At 42.9% G+C, this 23,617-nt stretch overlaps 1 protein-coding gene across 6 annotated transcripts in view; it reads left to right on the forward strand.

The window, feature by feature from the left end:
- LOC147101722 (disabled homolog 2-interacting protein-like) overlaps positions 1-23,617 on the forward strand; it is an 824,147-nt gene that overhangs the window by 506,972 nt on the left and 293,558 nt on the right. For all 6 annotated transcript variants that reach the window (XM_085965569.1, XM_085965573.1, XM_085965570.1 and 3 more), the window contains one exon: positions 16,482-16,585. In XM_085965569.1, the coding sequence (XP_085821695.1) occupies positions 16,482-16,585 (104 nt within the window). The remainder of the gene's footprint in view (positions 1-16,481; positions 16,586-23,617) is intronic.

A 23,617-nucleotide genomic window follows, 5' to 3' on the forward strand; every position in this document is an offset into this window, starting at 1 on the left:
AGTAGGTCGGGTTCTCTATGTCTCCCCATTGCTGTGAATAGGTGACCGCTGCAAAAGTGGTATGAAAGCTACCATTTCACAGTTGTTCACTTTCCAATGTCAGAAGCTTGAGCCTTCAGGACTTGGAAGACACTTTTGAGCTGTATGCAGTTTGGAAGTGTTTGGAGTAAACTCTCCACTGTCACCTCCTTGGAGCAAGCGCTCTCACCATTGACAGATCACTTCTGTCATCTATTCCAGCAACATCGGTGCCCTTGAAAAAATCTCACCTTGGTCCTCTGAATCCCTCCACGATCAGCCCCAACACCAACAATACCAGGCATACCAACAACAATATCAGCCTTCTCCACAATCACCTGATGCTGCACAGGACACAGGGCATCAGCACCTGACAACATTGCTGCCCGGGAGGCTAGCGATGGCATCACCATGGCCATATTTACTTCACTTGACGCTGTATACCCTGGCTGCCACATGATGCGCCAGGTTAACAGCACCCCACACCAGCACCATAAAGCATTCCTACACTGACCAAGCCATTCCTTTCACACTCATCACCATTGCGAGGATACCATTATGTCTCACCATTCTCTGCAACTCTCTAAGACACTTCCAAAGGTGAGCACAGATCTGTACAATAAGACTAAGTGAAGGTGAGCACAGATCTGTACAATAAGGCTAAGTGTTGAAAATAAAGATTTCAATGTTTGACAGCACATTAACAGAAAATTTACGGGAACATTGCACAAAACATCCAAGTGCCTACCCTTGTGTGTTGTTAGTTGGTATGATTGCACTAGGATGAGGGTGAGTGTGAGATGGGGAAGTGACAATGTAGATCGAGAAGGATGGGTGGAGGTGCAAGGTAAGTTGGTGTGAATAAGGATGTGCAGGAGTAGGGTAGGGAAGGCAGAGTGATGGGGATGTGATGAGAGGCACAGCAGAATGAGGTTGAGTGTGGCTTTGCAGTAACATTTCGTGAAATATTGAGATCATTGAAAGGTTTGCGCCACTGTAGCCAGGTACTCCTTTCGACATTCTTGCTTATGCCCTCATGTGCAATGTGCAACCAGGCTGCGTTCGTGTCCTGGGGAGGTCTCTGCCGCCCTTGGAAGAGAAGAGAACCTCCCTGCGTGCTGTGACGCCCTCCATAAGCATATGGAGGGCGTCATGTGAGAGCCTGGGTGCAGCCATGCACCTTTGTGCAGTGCTTGTCAGTGTTTGCAGCACCTCAATGCTGCAGAACACTGACAATACAACTGTCAAAATGAATGCGGTCACGGTCCCTTTAAGGAAACTGGCTGATGAGGCGTCATCAAATTACGTCATCAGACCCGCTTCCTTTTAATTGGCGGGGAACCCTGCAGGACGGGCTTAACGAGCCCTATTAACGGAAAATCCTTTTCACAGAGCGGCTGCAGCTGGGAGCGGAACCGGAACCCGCCAACCGCCTCTCCCGCCGCGATCTCGCCTCCGCTGGCGAAATCGTGGTCTTGGTGTCAGCGATAACAATGGATGAACAGTTAGCAAGTTCATATGACATTCTTATATCTGCTATTTTAACAGAGATATTGATCAAAGAAATTGAAGGTATATTTGAGATATTTATTTTATTCTCTGAACACAATCAACTCACTGTTAAAACTTCAGTGTAAAAGTGCTGTCATTAAACTTGATCTGACTGAGATTGCACGTCCCTTAGTATTTAAAGTATATACTTCACTGTACCTTGACTTGCAATTAAGAGAAATATACTAAGAATAAGGTATCTGACTGCATGTTGTCAAAATGATATTGCAGTTCTTTCAGCATATACATAGATTCTATTTATACTAAAATAAATTACATGGCTGTGGTATTTATAAATTATATTGTGCTGTATGTCACTTGAAGTAAGTGCTGTTTAATAAACTAAAAGGTAGAGTATCTCCTATCTTTCCGTTCCAGTATGTTTAAAATGTTGCACAGTATGTGTATCGGCTTACAGAAAAATGATTATTTTGGTAGGTAAAGCATTTTTCCAATAAATATTGTCACAGTGCTGTAGTCTGATCCTCTGTGACTAAATGCACTTTACTTTTATGTTAGACTGCAAAGTGTGCAGTTTTTGTGTAGAGGAACTAAAAAGTAACCCGCTCAGTGTGCTGAGCAGATCAGTGATTTGTGTTCCTGTTTGTCAGGAGGCCTGTTATGGTGGTGTTAAGCACCAGTTGTTGCACAAATAGATGGACGGCATTGTTGATCTGTGTCTTAGAAACTTTGAATAAAATGAATCATTCGTGCATTATAAATTTCTTGAACCTTTCAGGGGTGGCAGAGATCCAATAACGGTACTGTAAAATTCATTGGCTACCTTGCCAATGTTTTTTAAAAATGCTGTCAGAGTGGGCTATTTATACTGTACAGGAGTGAGTGGGGTATTAGAGCTACTTCTGACTGATTCTTAAGCTGAAGTAAGCTAGGACTGTCACTAAACTTTGCGCCACTAAATTGCAAGAAGCAAATTCTGCCTCAATATATGAAACAATAACAGCAGGTACAACAAACAATCAAGCTGCATCTTGATGTTTAGTTCCTGTACAGATTTAATATGCTCTTCCATAATACAGCACTCACAGTAAATGATGTATAGTACAATAATCAAACTCATTAGCCTAGTTACATGGTGTTTTCTATTCTCCGCTACAGTCCTAAGGGTGTTGTTAACAACTATATAGAGAGAGATTTTTAATTTGTAGTTCCTTCTGAGTGTAACAGTGAAGTTTCTTTTTTCTAATTGTAACCAATTGTTTAAATTAATTTGCTATTACGCCATATGAATTTCTAATATTGTGCAATAGCCATAAGATTTTTCAGTATTGTGCTGTTTTCCCAGTAACTACTGAACACTGTAGGCATATTCAGTTTTTTGTTTCAAGTGATTCATACTTTTTTTCAGAATGCAACTTAAAATATTCTCTTCTGGATGCTTTTTCATATATTGCAAATAAGTGGAATAGAATGAATCCGCTAATTTTGAACATGAATACGTGATAATGTTTCAACAGCATCAAATTGTACATGCATGTTAGATACTTTACGGATTGTAAAAGCTGGGACACTTGGTTGGTTGTAAAGATTTTTTCGGGTGGAATGAGGAGGAACCAGATGACACAGTGAGTCAGCACACTTACCTTTCACCTCTAGGACTTGGGTTTGAATTTAGTCCGGATTTAATGGGAGTGAATGTCTCTCTTGGACAAAGTTAGAGCTAAGGTATATTAGTGGGGCAAAGTAGAGATTGTTTTATTCTACATGTAACTTACGCTATATCTGGGAGTTCTTGATAAAGTGAGTAAGAGCTCAAAATGCAAAGTTTATTTACTTTCTTTGAACGCTAACATCCTTTGCCTTGATGGGCCAAAATTCACAAATAGGTTTCAGCTATTGGTGCTGTTTGTAATTATTTTGAAAATATACCTCCTAGCCTCCATCAGGCCCCTTAGACACTCTGAGGAGTCATTGGCACTGGGTTTCACTGGAGAGCTGTGTTTTCTTTTTTTTTTAAATGCATTCCTACTGGCATCTACCCGACCATGTAGAAGATTGCCTGGGTATGTCCTATCCACAAAAAAGCAGGATAAATCTAACCTGGCCAATTACCACTCTGTCATTCTCCTCCCAATATCAGTAAAGTAATGGATGGAGTCATCAATAGTGCCATCATATGACATCTACTCACCAATACCTCCATTTGGGTTCTATCATGTACCACATCACAGCCTTGATCCAAACACCAACAAAAGAGCTGAGTGCCAGAGGAGAAATGAGTAGCAGCTACCCTCAATATCAAGGCAGCCTGGCACTAAGAGGCCGTAGCAAAGCTGAGGTCAATGGGGACCAAAGGGAAAACCCTCCAGTAGCTGAAGTTATATCTGACACAAAGGAAGATGGTTGTAGTTGTTGGAGGTCAATCATTGCAGCCCCAGGACATGGTTCCAGGAGTTCCTCAGGGAAGCACCCTCTGCCCAATCATAAGCTGGTTCATCAATGAACTTCTCTTGTTAATAACATCAGAAGTGGGGCTATTTGCTAATAATTCAAGTGTCCCGCTTGGTCAGTCAGTGTTTGGTCAGTCAACTTTGCCTCTGACTACCTCCTTTGAGCGGTTCGAATCGCTCGCCCCCTGGGTTCTGGACACCGGACTTAGATACAGGCAGCGATACAGAAAATCGAGTAGACAAGTGGTTTGCTGCAAAAGACCCAAGATTTTATTGAACTGAAAAATTATAACGATCTTACACGAGAAAATTACTGGTACAGCACACTACAGACATAAAATGCTTATACTTAAAGGGAATGGGGAACACACGGCACAATCGAGAGAAAACAACTATATTAGCAATCCCCTTAATTCCCACCCCCTATACCTAACTAGATTAGACTATGAGGGGCCAGAACTTCATGCTCACCAATCCAAGAACTTGTTACATTTTTAAAAAAAACAGTTGAAGGTTTTGGGTTCACTCCTTGTGCACTCTGTGGCCTGCCGACGTCACATGGTTCCAGCGCGCTGCAAGGGTGCCGTCCAGGTAAAATACCCCAATATTAAAGTCTCTGCCTGGGTATTTTACCTCGCAGGACGGGCTCTTCTTCAGTTGATGTTCTTCCTTGGTTGTACCTGTTGGGTTGAATGAGCTGGACCGAGGGCCCGTTTATTCGAAGCCCCACGCAGTCTTCTTCATACAACCCATCCTGGTTGTAATCTGGCAGCGAGTTGAGAGGCAGGAGGGAAGAGGCAAGAGAGAGAGTGGCTTCCTGATGGGCCCATAGTTATACCCCCATCGGGAGCCCTTATCTGCTCGGCAAATCAGTTCAGTCCTTTGTCTGATTTGGGTGAGCTCGTTTAAATGTTTAAAAACGTTTATAAAAATGACCTGCAGAGTGATAGTCGTTATGTCTAAAGTAGCCTCGAAACCCTGGCTGTTGTTAAAGACAAGTTGTGAATTGCTCCCATTCAGGCTTAATGTCTCTGGTGAGCGGTTCCCGATTTAAAATGCAGAGAGCCTAATGGCTTGATGGAGCCCATTCCCACTTGAGGACTGGAATGTTACAGTCTTTTGTCCATTTCATCAATCTTTACAAAGTCCTTGATTAGTTTAAAACTTGAACTCCTTGACGTGCTTGTTTTGCAGAACCTTTGCTTTAAAATCCCATCTGGCCTGGTCACGAGGTTTACCGCAGCCATTTTGGGTGCCCTGGTTTTAAAATCAAGTCCATCCAGGGTCCCTTTTGATTAATAACTTTGGGGAATGTGGGAATTTTGAGAACCTTACACTCAACTCCTGATTGTGAAGCAGCTCATGCCAGCCTACACCAGGACAATGGACCAGTCCACACAACACCATGGCTATAAGAGCAGGGCAGAGGGTGGGTAATCTGCGACACATGGCTCACCTGACCTCTCAAAGCATCGACACAATCTTCTAGGCTCAAGTCAGGAGATTGATGGAATATTCGCCACTCAGTTGAACGGATGAAGCCTCAACAACATTCAAGAAGCTAGATACCATCCAGGACACAGTAGTTCACCCCTGCCACCAGGTTCATTATCCACCCCCTCCCCTGCCGATGTATTGTGGCTGTAGTATGTATGATCTACAGAGTGCACAGCAGCAATTCACTTACACAGCACCTCCGTCCCCTGTAACCGCGACCACTGAAAGGGACAAGAGTGGCAAATAGTGGGGACGTCATCACCTTCAAGTTGCCCTTCATCTCCCAAGTCACACACCACCATGAACTGTACTTATATCACCACCATCACTTCATCATTGCCTCAATATACTTGGAATCCCCTTCCTAACATCATTGTGGAAGCACTATCACCAAAAAACACAAGGAATGCAGTGATTTAAGGAGAAGGCCCACCACCTACTCCACATATGTACGGCCATGCCTGCGTCACCAACATCCTGAAAACAAATAAAACAATTCGGGCAACATTGAAAATATATTATTATTAACTTAGTTTGTCCTTGGTGCAAGGGAATCATAGGGTTAACAGTTAAATAAAAGAAATAGTAAGTTTAGTTTTGTATTTTTCAGTTGAAATGAATTTAACTTTTGACATTTCACAAAGCTCTGATGGAAAATCTAGTTTCTTTGTAGGGGGAAAAAATCAAGTGTCACCCCATATATTTTTGGGTTTGTTTTTTCTTTAATTTGTTCTGAGCATACAATATTTCTAAGTGTTAATGCTCCTGCCCCAGCTTTAGTACTTCTCATAAAGGTTTTGACTTAAATGCTTGTTTCAAGAGACAATGCAAGCTCCCCTACACAGCTCTGACAATGTACCTCGCCTACCACCCCAGAAGAGCACTCTTCAAAATACAGCACTCCAATTGTGACATTTTCCCTTCCCACACACTACTACCCTTGTGGTCTCGCAGAGCAAAATTGCTGAATTAATGCCAAATTTATCAGCAGCTCTTTCTGCTCTCCTGTCTAGTTGATTGAAATTTCTGAAACTCATTTCACTCAAGACCCTCAACTCACATTGGAGAGGTCAGAACTTGAACTAGGCTCCAGCAGTAAAAATACAATTCTTGAACCAAGGTAGGAGATTTCAGAAAAAGACTTTTCCTTACGACAAGTAGATTTTTTTTAAATTGGATGTTCCATGCTAAAAGTTCATGCCTAATTTAGATTGTTCTCAGCACTGTTTATTTGAAGTTTAAATGCATGAATACACATTCTTGAGGAAAAAATAATAATATTTCCCATGACATTGCTGATAACAAGCATACCAAGTATAGCCATTTATTAAAGAGTGCCTCTGTGTATTGTATCTGCAACAGACGTATGTTGACATCTGCAGTCCTCCTCCACACACAGCTGTAGCACTGTGGGGAGGTGCCAAGTGAAGGCCAGGCAGTTCCCTACAGGGAGGGATAGAAAACTTGAGGGTGAGTTGCCCAGCATTCGCTCTTGTATACATTATGGCCCAGAAATTCCGTTTGCAGCCCTCCCGCAGGCGGAGGGCTGCAATTTGGAAAAATCTCCGCCTGGACTGGAGGGCTTCCGGGAGGCGCAGAGTTCCGTTGCTGTGCCTCCTCCAGCTGCCGGTGTGCAGGGCCCGCGTATCCCAGGGGCGCAGGTAGTTTGCAGCGGCCCTGGGATCACGTGGGCCATGGGGAGCCAATCGGAGCAGGGAATCTCCATTCATAGATTTGACAGGAAGACCTGTCAAACCTATGAATAGGGATCATCCTCAAAACTTAAGTAAAACTTCAAATAATTTTTTTTTTCAATCACATTTTTAAAATGACTAATAAATTAACTATTTTAAACAAAAATTTAAATTTTTGAAAAAGAATTAAAGTTTTTAACGGGGCTAAAAATAAACTTACCTTTCTTTAAAGTATTTTAAAATGATAAATCAGTGTAAAAAAATTTTTTTTTTACTTTCTTCAACTCTTAGCCTGGTAAAAGCAGGCCTTGCGCCTGCTTTTACAGGCGCAACAATTGTAAGTGTTTTCTGCGGGCGGAGGGTCTCCAAAAAACGGAACTCTCCACCCGCAGAGGCCCTGCTCCAGGGCAGGCGTCCGATCTGTCAAAAGCTTTACAGATTGGAAATGCCGGTTTCCAGTGCATGCGCAGTGCATGCCTGAAACCGGCATTTCCGATGAGTACACAGCACGTACTCACCCGTAGGGACCGGAATTTCTGTCTCAATGTAACATCTGAATTCAGAGAGGCATTGGGGCCAGGTCATCCACTCTCGGAATACAGAAACCAAAAAGGAGCAGGGGAGAAAACTACCTTAAAAGGAAAGTCTCGCCCTTAAATTGACAATTTAAGCCATACCATTGGGTATTGAGTAGAAGCAGCATTGTCAGAGCTCTGGGAATAGATTACTTATGTCACCCCAGCTGGAGCATGGTTTGCAGCATAAGGGGAACAATAAAGGGAAGTTTTATAGTGGCAGCCTTGACTCAGTGGTAGCACTCTGGCCTCTGAGTGAGAAGATCACAGGGTCAAATCCCACTCCAAAGACATGAGTATATAATCTAGGTTGATCAGTGCAGTACTGAGATGCAACACTATCGGAGGAGCCAGCTTTCAGATGAGAGGTTAAACTGAGGTCCCATCTACCCTCTCAGGTGGATGTAAAAAGAAATCCCATGGCACTTTGAAAGAAAACGGGAGTTCTCCACAGCGCCCTGGCCAACATTTATACCTCAACCAACATTGCTAAAACAGATTAATTGGTCATTATCTCATTGCAGTATGTGGGACCTTGCTGTGGGACCATGGTGGCATAGTGGTTAGCACTGTTGCCTCACAGCGCCAGGGACCCGGGTTTGAATCCGGCCTCGGGTGACTGTTTGTGTGGAGTTTGCACATTCTCCCCGTGTTTGCGTGGGTTTCCTCCGGGTGCTCCGGTTTCCTCCCACAATCCAAAGATGTGCGGGTTAGGTTGATTGGCTATGATAAAATTGACCCTTAGTGCTAGGGGGATTAAATACGTGGGTTTACGGGGATAGGGTGGGATATGTGTTGGTGTAGGGATTACGGGGATCGGGTGGGATATGTGTCGGTGCAGGCTCGATGGGCCGAAATAGCCTCTATCTGCACTGTGGGGCTTCTGTGAATTCTGTAAATTGACTGCTGCGTTTCCATACATTACAACAGTGATTTGACTTCAAAAATGTATTTCATTGGCTGTAAAGCGCTTTGGGACATCCTGAGTTAGTGAAAGACACTATATAAATGCAAGTTCTTTCTGTAGCTGTCTTTTATATGATTAGTGGAAACTTTCTTGCCGTCGAATCCAGTATATAAGTTTCGCATGCTTTTATGACCTGAAATTCTGAGTTTGTGTCTTATGAAGTGATACTTTCCTAGTTATCCCATTTTGTGGAAAACATTTGATTATACTGCTGAGAATATAAAATAGGCAGTTTTCTGCATTCATTTACAGTTTCATGTTGTAACGAATTAAAAAAATCACTCCCTTCACCAAAAAAAAGTGTGTGGGGCAGTTGTACTTATCCAGGTACCATCTCATGGATCTTTTCAGGACCTAAGCCTCCAATCATAGAATCATAGAAAGTTACAGCACGGAAGGAGGCCATTTCGGCCCATCATGTCTGTGCCGGCCAACAAAAAGCTATCCAGCCTAATCCCACTTCCCAGCTCTTGGTCCGTAGCCCTGCAGGTTACAGCATCCCAAGTGCACATCCAAGTACTTTTTAAATGTGGTTAGGGTTTCTGCCTCTACCACCCTTTCAGGCAGTGAGTACCAGACCCCCACAACCCTCTGAGTGAAGAAATCTCCCCTTGAATCCCCTCTAAACCTTCCACCAATTAGTTTAATTCTGTGCCCCCTGGTTTTTGACCCCTCTGCTACGGGAAATAGGTCCTTTCTATCCACTTTATCTATGCCTCTCATAATTTTATACATACATCAATTAAGTCTCCCCTCAGCCTCCTCTGTTCCAAGGAAAACAACCCAGCCTATCCAGTCTTTCATCATAGCTAAGATTCTCTACTCCCGGCAACATCCTTGTAAATCTCCTCTGTACCCTCTCTAGTGCAATCACATCTTTCCTGTAATGTGGTGACCAGAACTGCACGCAGTACTCTAGCTGAGGCCTAACTAGTGTTTTATACAGTTGAAGCATAACCCCCCTGCTCTTGTATTCTATGCCACGGCTAATAAAGGCAAGCATTCTGTATGCCTTCTTAGCCACCTTATCTACCCAGCCTGCTACCTTCAGGGATCTGTGGACATGCACTCCAAGGTCCCTTTGTTCCTCTACATTACTCAGTGTCCTACCATTTAATGTGTATTCCCTTTCCTTGTTAGCCCTCCCCAAATGCATTACCTCACATTTCTCCAGATTGAATTCCATTTGCCACTGTTAAGCCCACCTGACCAATTTATTGATATCTTCCTGCAGTCTACAGCTTCCTTCTTCAGTATCAACCACACAGCCGATTTTAGTATCATCTGCAAACTTCTTAATCATACCCCCTATATTCAAGTCTAGATCATTGATATATACCACAAAAAGCAAGGGAACTAGTACTGAGCCCTGCGGAACCCCACTGGAAACAGCCATCCAGTCACAAAAACACCCATCAACCATTACCCTCTGCATCCTGACTCCGAGCCAGTTTTGAATCCAACTTGACACTTTGCCCTGGATCCTATGGGCTTTTAACTCCGTGACCAGTCTGCCATGTGGAACCTTATCAAAAGCCTTGCTAAAGTCCATATACACTATGACGTAAGAAAACTACTAGGCACTTGGTCTAAGCGTTAAACAAAGCTTTAATCAACTGTTTTACAACATGGAGGTCTAGTTGTGTCCTTCACTAATTCCTGTTAAGAATGTCCTGCGCAAGCTGGGCCCGTGCCCGAGTATTTATACTCTCCCTGGACAGCGCCACCCGCAGGCCACTCAGTATTATTTCATAATTCTTTCTTTCATGAATGGCTGATTCATGTCGCACTACATCAATCGCACTACCCTCATCTACCCTCCTTGTTACCTGCTCAAAAAATTCAATCAAGTTTGTCAGACACGACCTTCCCTTAACAAATCCGTGCTGACTATCCTTAATTAATCCGTGTCTTTCTAAATGAAGATTTATCCTGTCCTTCAGAATTCTTTCCAATAATTTTCCCACCACCGAGGTAAGGCTGACTGGGCTGTAATTGCTCAGTCTATCCTTTTCTACCTTTTTAAACAAAGATACCACATTAGCAGTCCTCCGGCACCACCAATGTTGAAATGTTATTCAGAAAGCCTGGCTTGTCCTGTTAGGAGCAGTTTTGGCAATTGGGTAAGGGAGTGAGAGATACGAGAACTTTGTATTTCAGCAATGCCAGTTTCCTTATGCCCATGTGGCATACAAGGCTATTTTTGAATGTCCTTGCTATTATTAATGTGCCTTACGAGATGCAGAAAATGTATATTTTGTGCTCTAGTTGTCCCCTAATTTTCCTCAGAAATATTTCACACCTTGTGCTAAAAGCCAGATTCTTAATGGCCCGTATTTTCCGATCGGAGGCTTCCTGCGTGTGGAGGCCTCCGATCTGGAAAAAATCTACGGACTTACCCGAGGGCTCCCAAGGTCTGGACACTTCCACTCCTGGGCCTCTACACTGCGAAATGCGCAGGGCCCAGGGGTGCAGGCAGTTCACAAGCTATTTTTGAATGTCTTTCCTATCATTAATGTGCCTTACAAGATGCAGAAAATGTATATTTCGTGCTCCAGTTGTCACCTAATTCACCTCGGAAATATTTCACACCTTGTGCTAAAAGCCAGATTCTTAATGGCCCGTATTTTCCGATCGGAGGCTTCCTGCGTGTGGAGGCCACCGATCTGGAAAAAATCTACGCCCTTACCTGAGGGCTCCGGAGGTCCGGACATTTCCGCTCCTGGGCCTCTCCACTAGGAGGTGCGCAGGGCCCAGGTATCCCAGGGCCGCAGGCAGTTCGCAAGCGTCCCTGGGATCACCTGGGCCATGGGGAACCAATCGGAGAAGGGAATTCTCCTTCATACTTTTGACAGGTCTCTCATAGAAACATAGAAGATAGGAGCAGGAGTAGGCCATTCGGCCCCTCGAGCCTGCTCTGCCATTCAATGCGATCATGGCTGATCATCCAAATTCAGTACCCGGTCCCTGCTTTCTCCCCATACCCCTTGATCCCTTTAGCCTTAAGAAATATATCCAACTCCTTCTTGAATATATTTAATGAATTGGCCTCTACTGCCTTCTGTGGTAGAGAATTCCATAGGTTCACCACTCTCTGGGTGAAGAAATTCCTCCTCATTTCTGTCCTAAATGGCCTACCCCTTATCCTTAGACTGTGACCCCTGGTTCTGGACTCCCCGACCATCAGGAACATCCTTCCTGCATCTAGTCTGTCCAGTCCTGTCAGAATTTTATAAGTTTCAATGAGATCCCCTCTCATTCTTCTAAACTCCAGCGAGTACAAGCCCAATCGACCCAATCTCTCCTCATACGTCATTCCTGCCATCCCAGATATCAGCCTGGTGAATCTTCGCTGAACTCCTTCCATGGCAAGAACATCCTTCCTCAGATAAGGCGACCAAAACTGCACACAATACTCAAGATGTGGTCTCACCAAGGCCCTGTACAACTGCAGCAAGACAGCCTTGTTCCTGTACTCAAACCCTCTCGCTACGAAGGCCAACATACCATTTGCCGCCTTAACCACCTGCTGCACCTGCATGCTTACCTTCAGCGACTGGTGCACAAGGACACCCAGGTCTCGTTGCACTTCCCCTTCTCCCAATCTATTGCCATTCAGATAATAATCTGCCTTCCTGTTTTTGCCACCAAAGTGGATAACCTCACATTTATCCACGTTATATTGCATCTGCCATGCTTCTGCCCAATCACCCAACCTGTCCAAATCATCCTGGAGTTTCTCGGCATCCTCCTCACCGCGCACACGCCCACCCAGCTTTGTGTTATCTGCAAATTTGGAGATATTACATCTAGTTCCCTTGTCTAGATCATTAATATATATTATGAATAGCTGGGGTCCAAGGACCGATCCCTGCGGTACCCCACTAGTCACTGCCTGCCACTCGGAAAAAGACCCGTTTATTCCAACTCTTTGCTTTCTGTCTGCCAACCAGTTTTCTATCCAAGTCAATACCTTGCCCCCAATCCCATGTGCCTTAACTTTACACGCTAATCTCTTATGCGGGACCTTATCGAAAGCCTTCTGAAAGTCCAAATACACCACATCCACTGGTTCTCCCTTATCTATTTTACCAGTTACATCCTCAAAAAATTCCAGTAGATTAGTCAAGCACGATTTACCTTTTATAAATCCATGTTGACTTTGTCTGATCCTATCACTGTTTTCCAAGTGCTCTGCTATTACAGGAAACTTTGTGATATCCGGCACTGACTGGACCGGCCTGTTGCCGATCTATCAAAACTGCCGGACATACAAAGTTAATGTTGAAGCATATGGAGGTTTTCATCTCCGTTTCTGACAACAAACACTGTTGCTTAGCAACAGTTTCTAAAGAGTCAGCTGCAGCTGCAAGCGTCTGTAGCTGAAGCTGTTGCTATAGCTACAGACCTTGCAGTGGCTGACTGGGGAAAAAAAGAACGAGATCTAAAAAACTTTGCAGAAAACGGCTCCTGATTTTTGCCGATAGATCGAGTATTCCGGACATACAACCTCCGGATAAACCAAAGTTTCCTGTACATCTTTTATAATGGACTCTAGCATTTTCCCCACTACCGATGTCAGGCTTACCGGTCTGTAATTCCCCGTTTTCTCTCTACCACCTTTTTTGAATAGTGGGGTAACATTAGCTACCCTCCAATCCATGGGTACTGTTCCAGATTCCATCGAATGTTGGAAGATGATCAGCAATGTATCTACTATTTCTAGGGCCACTTCCTTAAGTACCCTAGGATGTAGATTATCAGGCCCTGGGGATTTATCAGCCTTCAATCCCATCAATTTCCCTAACACCATTTCCCTACAAATACTGATTTCTTTCAGTTCCTCCCTTTCATCAGACCCTATGTTCCCTGACATCTCTGGAAGGTTATTTGTGTCCTCCTTTGTGAAGACAGAACCAAAATATGTATTTAATTGGTCTGCCATTTCTTTGTTCCCCATTATAAATTCCCCTGATTCTGACTGCAAGGGACCTACACTTGACTTCACCAATCTTTTTCTCTTCACATAGCTATAAAAGCTTTTACAGTCAGTTTTTATGTTCCTTGCAAGCTTACTCTCATATTCTATTTTCCCCTTCTTAATTAATCCCTTTGTCCTCCTTTGTTGAATCCTAAACTGCTCCCAATCCTCAGGTTTACTGCTTTTTCTGGCCAATTTATATGTCCTCTCCTTGGATCTTATGCTACCCCTAATTTCCCTTGTTAGCCACGGTTGAGTCACCTTTTTTGTTTTATTTTTATGCCAAACTGGGATGAACAAATTCTGTAGTTCATCCATGCGGTCTTTGAATGTTTTCCATTGCCTATCCACCGTCAACCCTTTGAGTGACATTCCCCAATCAATCCAACCCAACTCGCGCCTCAGACCATCGTAGTTTCCTTTATTTAAATTCAGGACCCTCGTCTCTGAGTCAACAAATTCATTCTCCATCTTAATGAAGAATTTGATCATATTATGATCACTCCGACCCAAGGGGCCTCGTACAACAAGATTGCTAATTAATCCTTTCTCGTTACATAATACCCAGTCTAAGATGGCCTGATCTCTGGTTGGTTCCTCGACATATTGGTCCAGGAAACCATCCCGTAAACACTCCAGGAATTCCTCCTCCACAGTATTGTTACTAATTTGGTTAGCCCAATCTATATGTAGATTAAAGTCACCCATGTTGACTGCTGTGCCCTTATTGCACGCTTCTCTAATTTCCCTTTTAATGCCATCCCCAACCTCCGCATTACTGTTTGGAGGTCTATATACCACTCCCACTAACGTTTTCTGCCCCTTGGTATTTCTCAGTTCTACCCATAGAGATTCCACATAATCAGAGCTAATATCCTTCCTTACTATTGTGTTAATCTCCTCTTTAACCAACAATGCTACCCCACCTCCTTTTCCTTTTTGCCTATCTTTCCTGAATATTGAATACCCTTGGATGTTGAGTTCCCAGCCTTGGCCACCCTGGAGCCATGTTTCCGTAATCCCAATCAAATCATATTCGTTTACCTCTTTGCGCAGCTAATTCATCCACCTTATTACGAATGCTCCTCGCGTTAAGACACAAAGCCTTCAGGCTTGTTTTTTTAATGCTCTTAGACCTATTAGAATTATTATTTACTGTGGCCATGTTTGCTTTAAACCGTTGATTTCTCTGACTGCCACTTTTGTTTTTCTCCTTCCTATCTTTTGCTTTTATCCTTGTTTCCCTTTCTTCTGTCTCCCTGCTCAGGTTCCCAACCTCTCAGCTTAGACCCGTCAAAAGTATGAATGGAGATAACTCCAAAAACACATCAAAACATATTAAATTAAAAAAAATTTAAATCACGTTTTTAAAATTAGTTAAAAATACATTAAATTAAATATTTTAAACAAATTTAATTTTTTGAAAATAAAATTAAAGTTTTTTACGGGGCTAAAAATAAATAAATGAGTGGAGAAAAAAATATTTTTTTACTTTTTTAAACTCTTATGCTGGTTAAAGCCAGCCTTACGCCTGATTTTACCAGGCGTGAGATTTTTAATGGTTTTCAGCGGGCGGAAGTTCTGCAGAAAGCGGAACTCTCCACCCGCAGAGAGGCGGTGATCTGTCAAGAGGATTCTTGACCGATCGGAAGTGCCGGTTTTCAGCGCATGCACTTCACATACCTGAAACCAGCACTTGGGAGGTCCCTACGGGTGTGTACACAGCTCGTACATACCTATAGGGATCGGAAAATATGGACCAATATATTTTGTAGCAAAATGTGCAGTATAGTTACCTCTGCAAATGAGAACCTTCAAGGCTTGTGATAGATGAATGGAGTTCCTTGTTATTCAGCACAAACATGCTTGATTTGGGGGGCCATGCAGTAAACACCAATTCTTATCATGTTTTCTATTTACAGGAGTTGCCTTCTTTCCTTTTTGTTTCTCATTTCATGTCTTTAAATAGTATCATTTTTACTCTTGCTGCTTCTATTTCCTTTTTACTATTCAAAGAGGGGCAGGGAGTTCTCCTGGTGTCCTGGCCAACATTCTTCCCTCGACTAACACCACTACAAAAAATTTAACTAGTCACTCGTTGTTTGTGACTCTTCCTGTGCACATTATGACAGTGTATGTCTACATAACAAGACTGACTGCTTAACAAAAGGCTGTGTGAAAGCAAGCAGTTATATAGCAGGAGATTGAGTAGAAAAGTTACTAATTCTCTTTCTTTTAATTTTCTCCCCATTTCTTTCCCTTTTCTCCTGAGATGGCAACTCTCACACTGGGTCTTGGTTCCACAGGTTCTCTGAGCCTTTTTGTACCTTCTCTCAAGTATCCATTCTTCATGTGTAAGCCTAGACAGCAAGTGTTAGCAGGCTAATAAATTATGGGGAACGTCAGAGCTGAGCCCAATATGGTCTTCGGTAGATTTTCATGCACGCATATTTTGCCACTGGGCCATCAGGGAACTTTGCCTGATTTTTTTTCACTTCCTGGCATAAGGACATTAGGGCCAATTGTAGCATCTCGAGCACCATTCCAGTGACTGCACAAATCAGGGGTTGAAACTGAGGCCTTCCTAGTCTATTGGCTTAGTACTGCAGCATAAGGTGCATCATCCACTAAACCATCACAGGACAATTTAAATAAAAATGTATAAAAATTTGTTCTAACTCAAGCTACGATAAATCTGCCTTAAAATAATATTGTGGGTTAATAAGTTTTCTATGTAGGTGTCTGGTCACAAATACTAAAACGGATTTGTAAACATTTTCTTCATAGATTCTCCAATTGAGAGACCTGGCCGGAGACGCAGCATGCCTGGGAGTGCTCCAGAGGAAAACCCCACCATGGAACCACCCACTTCTACACCTTTTCGTGTGACGGTAAATTACTTAAAATTTAATAACTAGACTAAGCTTCTTTGAATTTATACCACTGAAAATTGAATTCACTTCACCTTGGCTTGCCAATGTGAGGCCTGGGCCATTTTAACTCCCAGGCTTAAATTAAATATACCAGGCCCAACTCCTGCCAGAATCCACTGTCAGTGGATCCACATCAGGCTGGTGGGTGGGATTCGGGAGAGTGTAGCCAGGGACCCATGGAAACGGTCCCCGGCAGTAGGTAAGTGGTGGAGAGGAGGGGCAGGGCGGTAAATGATCACAGTCGAGAGAGGGAAGCCTGGGGCCCTAGATTTCCTTGTGGGGTGCAGAGGTGGGCTCCTCTTCTGGCCCACAAGGAGACCAATTATATATATTTTTAAATGACTTACCTTTTCAGCCCTCTTCTGGCCAGCTGCTCCTTTGACCCCCCCCCCCCCCCCCGGTGCTCTTGGCAAGACCAGCAGCAGGTGCCGAACATGGATGCTGAGGCTTAAAATATAATCTGGGCATGACGTCATCAGATCCCGACTTTTGAATTTCGATGAGGCCCTCGCCTGCTTGGTGTGAGGCCAGGGAGGATCAGGCGGGTAGGTTGCTACAAGGATTTTAAACCCCTGCATGTAACGTTCTCATCAGACGCAAGGGCTTAAACTCAGGCTTCCTCCTCTAATTGTTGTCCTTTTACTGTTCCACCTCTGCAAAATGCCTTGGGATGTTTACTACATCGTATACATGCAAGTTCCTGTTGTTACCTCAAGTTATGGAATAGCTGATGGATCCAGGCTGTCTTATTTGGTGCCACTCTTGTGATTATTCATTTACTAAACGAGTCATCTTATGATGGTTTAGTAAAGTAAGTCTAGAAGGTGAATAAAGTTGAAAACCCGAGAGGCAAAAGGCCCAAAGTCTCAGAGTGGTCATTGTCCCCCAAAGAAAAACCTAGCATTTAAAACAGCAGATTCTACTCGGGCTCATGGAAACATAACCTTTCCATATGGGGCAATCACAATAGTGCAGAGTTGTAAACTGACATTTGTAATGTGGCACATCAGGAAGTTTACATTTTTATATGAATCATTGTACAAAGCTGCTGTGTTCCAGAAATCAGTTTCCGCGAGATTGAGCAAGGAAACTATTGACAAATCCATAAAATACAGGTTTGAAAAAAAATAAAGTTTAGAATAGTTTCAATGAATTTATCAGAAGCACAAAAACTCCTACTATGATGAAATAATATCCTGGTAAGTGCCATAAGAGTAATATAGTAAAACTGCATTTAGAATGTAAGCCAGTCAGCAGAAATATTTTGAGAATTGCATTCTGAGTAAGTGCTTGCACATGACATTAGCAAAAAGAGCTTCAATAGACTTCTACTGGAAACGCTGAATTTATTGCATTTGTTTCAGATCAGAAGAGGATTGGTTGATCAATAAAGATCAGTTTACATAAAACCCTTACTGATTGTGCTACCTTAGAACTTAATGACATAAGTAACTCACAAAATATAAATCACATCAAATGTATCCATTTCAAAACCGGCCAGAAAACAAACTGGTTTATGTAGGCTGTGAATTCCACACTTGGTCTATTGCTGGCGAATTGCATTTTATTAAGGTACTCTGGTGCTATGTCCATTTTAACAAAAGTCAATTCATGGTGGGCATAAGAAGATTCTAATTTTGATCATTAGACATTAAAAATACTTTTCGTAAATGTACTCGGACAATGAAGGAAGGCGCAATATCCCATGTGTAGAATATCCCAGTATGTGCACAATTGGCACACCTATCATGCTGAAAACAAGTGGGATCCATACACATTTTTAATACATCTCTGGACAGATGCTGGTTTCTATAAAATATGATACAAGTTACTTTTTAGCAGTATCATCGAAACGATTATTGAATACAGAACGGGCATGCTGAGTTGAACTCAGATCTGTTAAATGTTTATTGCTTTTTGAAGGTACTCCTAAACTGGAATTTGTCTTTATTATATGCATTGCCCTTAATGCAGACCCTTAAATCACATGCTACTTTAAAGTAGGATTCAGTAAAACTGAGAGAGAAATTAAATGGCCATTCTAACATCACACTACCATTTACACCCAGATAAGATGCTTGCAGGCTTTTAGTTTAACCACCTTATTCAGTGGTTGAAAAAAAAGGTATTGTTATATCGATACATCTTGTTGAACTAACCTGGATGACTGCCATGTGCACTTTCTGTGGAGAAGGTAGCTCTAAATATAACGCATTCTGTTTAGTTAAACCTAAAAAAAAATACTCCTCTGTGTCACTAATCACACAGTGAAGCAGATGCACTGGAATGATGTCAACCAAATTATCTTCTTGAACCTCATCTGATCTATAGTATTGATGTCAGGGAGATTTGTCTGTTAAAGGCATTTTTTCCAGTCTCCACAAAGTACTTACTGTAATAAAAAAGAGGCATTCATTGGTAATAAATGTGTGTACATCGCAAACTACTTATAAATTCACTGAATGAGATTGCTTGTGACTCTATTCAGCAACCTCTGTTGCAGAGGCATGGATGGCTTTATGGATGAGCTTTAGGAAGGCAACTTCAGCAAATAACTATTGGTACCATAGTTATTGGGAAACTGATGCATTAATTTACCTACCTGACCACTGTAACAGTGAAACATATTTGGAATATATGGATTGGTCTTGTATGGATAAACCATCCACAGCTCGGGTTTGAGGTGTCCCAATAGCACAAATTGATGTCAGCTCTAAATTTAAATCTGATGACAAATACAAGATGACATTAATAAACTTACAGAATAGGTGTGTAATTGACAAATTAATTTCAATATAGATAAGTGTGAGGAGTTATATATTAGTAGGAAGAATAAGGAGATCACATACTACTTGGATAATAAGTCTAAATGGGGTAGAGGAGCAAATGGATCGAGGGGTACAGATACACAAATCATTAAAAGTAGCAATGCAGGTTAATAAGGCCATTTAAAAAAAAAGCAGACCTTGCACTGGGGTTCATTTCTAGAAGGATAGAACTGAAAAGCAGAGAAGTTATGTTAAACTTGTATCGAACCTTGGTTAGACTATACTTGGAGTACTGTGTACAGTTCTGGTCTCCATATTATAAAAAAGATATAGAGGCACCGAGGAAGGTGCAAAAAAAGATTCACAATGTTGATACCAGAACTGAGAGGATATATTTATCAGGAAAGGCTAAACAGGGTGGGGCTCTTTTTTTCTTGAAAAGAGAAGGCAGAGGGGTGACCTGATAGAGGTCTTTAAGATTATGAAAGGGCTTGATAGGGTAGACGTAGAGAAGATGTTTCTACTTGTGGGGAGACAAAAACTAGGGGTCATAAATATAAGATAGTCACCAATAAATCCAATAGGAAATACAGGAGAAACATCTTTACCCAATGAGTGGTGAGAATGTGGAACTCGCTACCACATGGGTAGCTGAAGCAAATAGCTTAGGTGCATTTAAGGGGAAGCTCAATAAGCACATGAGGGAGAAAGAAATAGAAGAATATGCTAATAGGGTTAGATGAAAAGGGGTGGGAGTAAGCTTGTGTGGAGCCTAAACGTGGCATTGATCAGTTGGGCCGCATGGCCTGTTTCTGTGCTGTAGATTCTATGGGCTGTATTTTGCCAGCCCTGGGAAGGTGGGTTTGGAGGTGGGACTGCCGGGAAAATAGCAGAATTTTGGGGCGGGTGTCCAACCCGCCTCCGTGCCATCTTCCCAGGAGGCGGGTAGCCGTCCCACGCCGGGTCCCGTCTCCTTGGAGGTGGGAAGGGATTGCAGCCGCAGAAAATATGATTCATAGAATCATAGAAAGTTACAGCACGGAAGGAGGCCATTTTGTGTCCGCACCGGCCAACAACGAGCTATCCAGCCTAATCCCACTTCCCAGCTCTTGGTCCGTAGCCCTGCAGGTTAGAGCATCCCAAGTGCACATCCAAGGACTTTTTAAATGTGGTTAGGGTTCCTGCCTCTACCACCCTTTCAAGCAACTGTGTGGGTAAAGAAATTTCCCCTCAAATCCCCTCTAAACCTTCCACTGATTACTTTAAATCTGTTCCCCCTGGTTTTTGACCCCTCTGCTAAGGGAAATAGGTCCTTTCTATCCATTTTATCTATGCCCCTCATAATTTTATACACCTCAATAAGGTCTCCCCTCGGCCTCCTCTGTTCCAAGGAAAATAGACCAAGCCTATTCAGTCTTTCCTCATAGCTAAGATTCTCTACGTCCAGCAACATCCTTGTAAATCTCCTCTGTACCCTCTCTAGTGCAATCACATCTTTCCTGTAATGTGGTGACCAGAACTGCACGCAATACTCTAGCTGAGGCCTAACTAGTGTTTTATACAGTTGAAGCATAACCTCCCTGTTCTTGTATTCTATGCCACGGCTAATAAAGGCAAGCATTCCGTGTGCTTTCTTAACCACCTTATCTCCCTGGCCTGCTACCTTCGGGAATCTGTGGACATGTACTCCAAGGTCCCTTTGTTCCTCTACTCTACTCAGTGTCCTACCATTTAATGTGTATTCCCTTTCCTTGTTAGCCCTCCCCAAATGCATTACCTCACACTTCTCCAGATTGAATTCCATTTGCCACTCTTCTGCCCACCTGACCAATTTATTGATATCTTCCTGCAGTTTACAGCTTCCTTCTTCAGTATCAACCACACAGCCGATTTTAGTATCATCTGCAAACTTCTTAATCATACCCCCTATATTCAAGTCTAGATCATTGATATATACCACAAAAAGCAAGGGACCTAGTACCGAACCCTGTGGAACCCCAAAGGAAACCGCCTTCCAGTCTCAAACACCCATCAACCATTACCCTCTGCTTCCTGTCTCCGAGCCAGTTTTGAATCCAACTTGACACTTTGCCCTGGATCCCATGGGCTTTTAACTTCGTGACCAGTCTGCCATGTGGAACCTTATCAAAAGCCTTGTTAAAGTCCATATAAACTACATCAAACGCACTACCCTCATCTACCCTCCTTGTTACCTCCTCAAAAAATTGAATCAAGTTTGTCAGACACGACCTTCCCTTAACAAATCCATGCTGACTATCCTTGATTAATCCGTGTCTTTCTAAATGAAGATTTATCCTGTCCTTCAGAATTCTTTCCAATAATTTTCCCACCACCGAAGTTAGGCTGACTGGCCTGTAATTACTCGGTCTATCCTTTTCTCCCTTTTTAAACAAGGGTACCACATTTGCAGTCCTCTAGTCCTCCGGCACCACACCTGAAGCCAGAGAAGATTGAAAAATGATGGTCAGGGCCTCTGCTATTTCCTCTTTTGCTTCGCTTAACAGCCTGGGATACATTACATCCGGGCCTGGGGATTTATCCACTTTTAAAGCTGCTAAACCCCTTAATACTTCCTCTCTCACTATGTTTATTTCATCTAATATTTCACAATCCTCCCCCGATGGAAATGTCTGCTTCACCCCTCTCTTTTGTGAAAACAGACATCTCCCACCTCCACACACACATTACCCTCATGATCTCTAATAGGCCCTACCCTTTCTTTAGTTATCCTCTTACTCTTAATATATTTATAAAACATCAATGGGTTTTCTTTGATTTTACTTGCCAAGAATTTTTCATGCTCTCTCTTTGCTTTCCTAATATCCTTTTTAATTGCACCCCTGCACTTTCTGTACTCCTCTAAAGATTCTGGAGTATTTAGCCCTCGGTATCTGTCATACACCTCCCTTTTTTCTTTATCCTACCCTGTATGTCCCTAGACATCCAGGAGGCTCTAGATTTGTTAGTCCCACCTTTTTTCTTTAAGGGCACATATTTGGTCTGAACCCTCCGGATCTTATCCTTGAATGCCTCCCACTGCCCAGACACTGATTTACCTTCAAGTAGCTGTTTCCAGTCCACTATGGCTAACTCCCCTCTGAGCTTAGCAAAATTTGCCTTTCCCCAATTTAGAATTTTTATTCCTGGTCTATCCTTGTCCTTTTCCATAACTACCTTAAATCTAACAGAATTATGGTCACTAGCGGGAACGGGACCAATATTCTCACGGGAGGGTTTACGAGTGCTCCCCCACTGATACGCCTTCTACCTGCCCAGCTTCATTCCCTAAAACTAAGTCCAGAACCGCCCCCTCCCTTTTTGGGCTTGCTACATACTGGCTAAAAAAGTTCTCCTGGATGCATTTTAGGAATTCCGCACCCTCTATACCCTTCACACTAATTATATCCCAGTTAATATTGGGGTAGTTGAAATCCCCTACTATTACTGCCCTATAGTTTTTGCACTTCTCAGAAATTTGTCTACACATTTGTTCTTCTATCTCTCCCTCACTGTTTGGGGGTCTGTAGTACACTCCCAGCAGTGTGATCGCCCCTTTTTTGTTTTTCAATTTGACCCATATGGCCTCCTTTGATGATCCCTCCTCACAGTTGTAATAGTTTCTTTAATCAATACCGCGACCCACCCCACCCTTTTTACCTCCCTCTCTATCCCGTCTGAAAATCCTGTAACCAGGAATGTTGAGCTGTCATACCTGCCCCTCTTTCAGCCACATCTCTGTAATAATAGCTATAATATCATAGTCCCAAGTATCTACCTGTGCCCTCAGCTCATCTGCCTTGTTCGCTATACTCGTTGCATTGAAGTATATACCATTTAGTACAGGTAAACCTCCTTGTTGACTACTATCTAGCCCTTGATTCCTCTGTCCTTCCAATTTACTTTCTACGTTTTTGTTTTCCAATTCCAGTTTTTCTTCCCTCCCTATTGACTCTATACTTAGGTTCCCATCCCCCTGCCAAGCTATTTTAAACCCTCCCCAACAGCACTAGCAAACCCTCTCGTGAGGATATTGGTCCCGTTCCCGTTGAGGTGCAACCCGTCTGGCTTGTAGAGGTCCCACCTCCCCCAGAAACGGTTCCAATTCCTCAGGAATCTAAAGCCCTCTCTCCTACACCATCTCTCCGCACTATCCCCATTTTGCCCACACAAGTGCGGGCTTCCCAAAGGCTCCGAAACCCGC

The sequence above is a fragment of the Somniosus microcephalus genome, chromosome 23 (genome assembly GCF_052327205.1).
Source record: "Somniosus microcephalus isolate GS21.2 chromosome 23, FLI_Smic_1.0, whole genome shotgun sequence".
NCBI classification, from domain to species: Eukaryota; Metazoa; Chordata; class Chondrichthyes; order Squaliformes; family Somniosidae; genus Somniosus; species Somniosus microcephalus.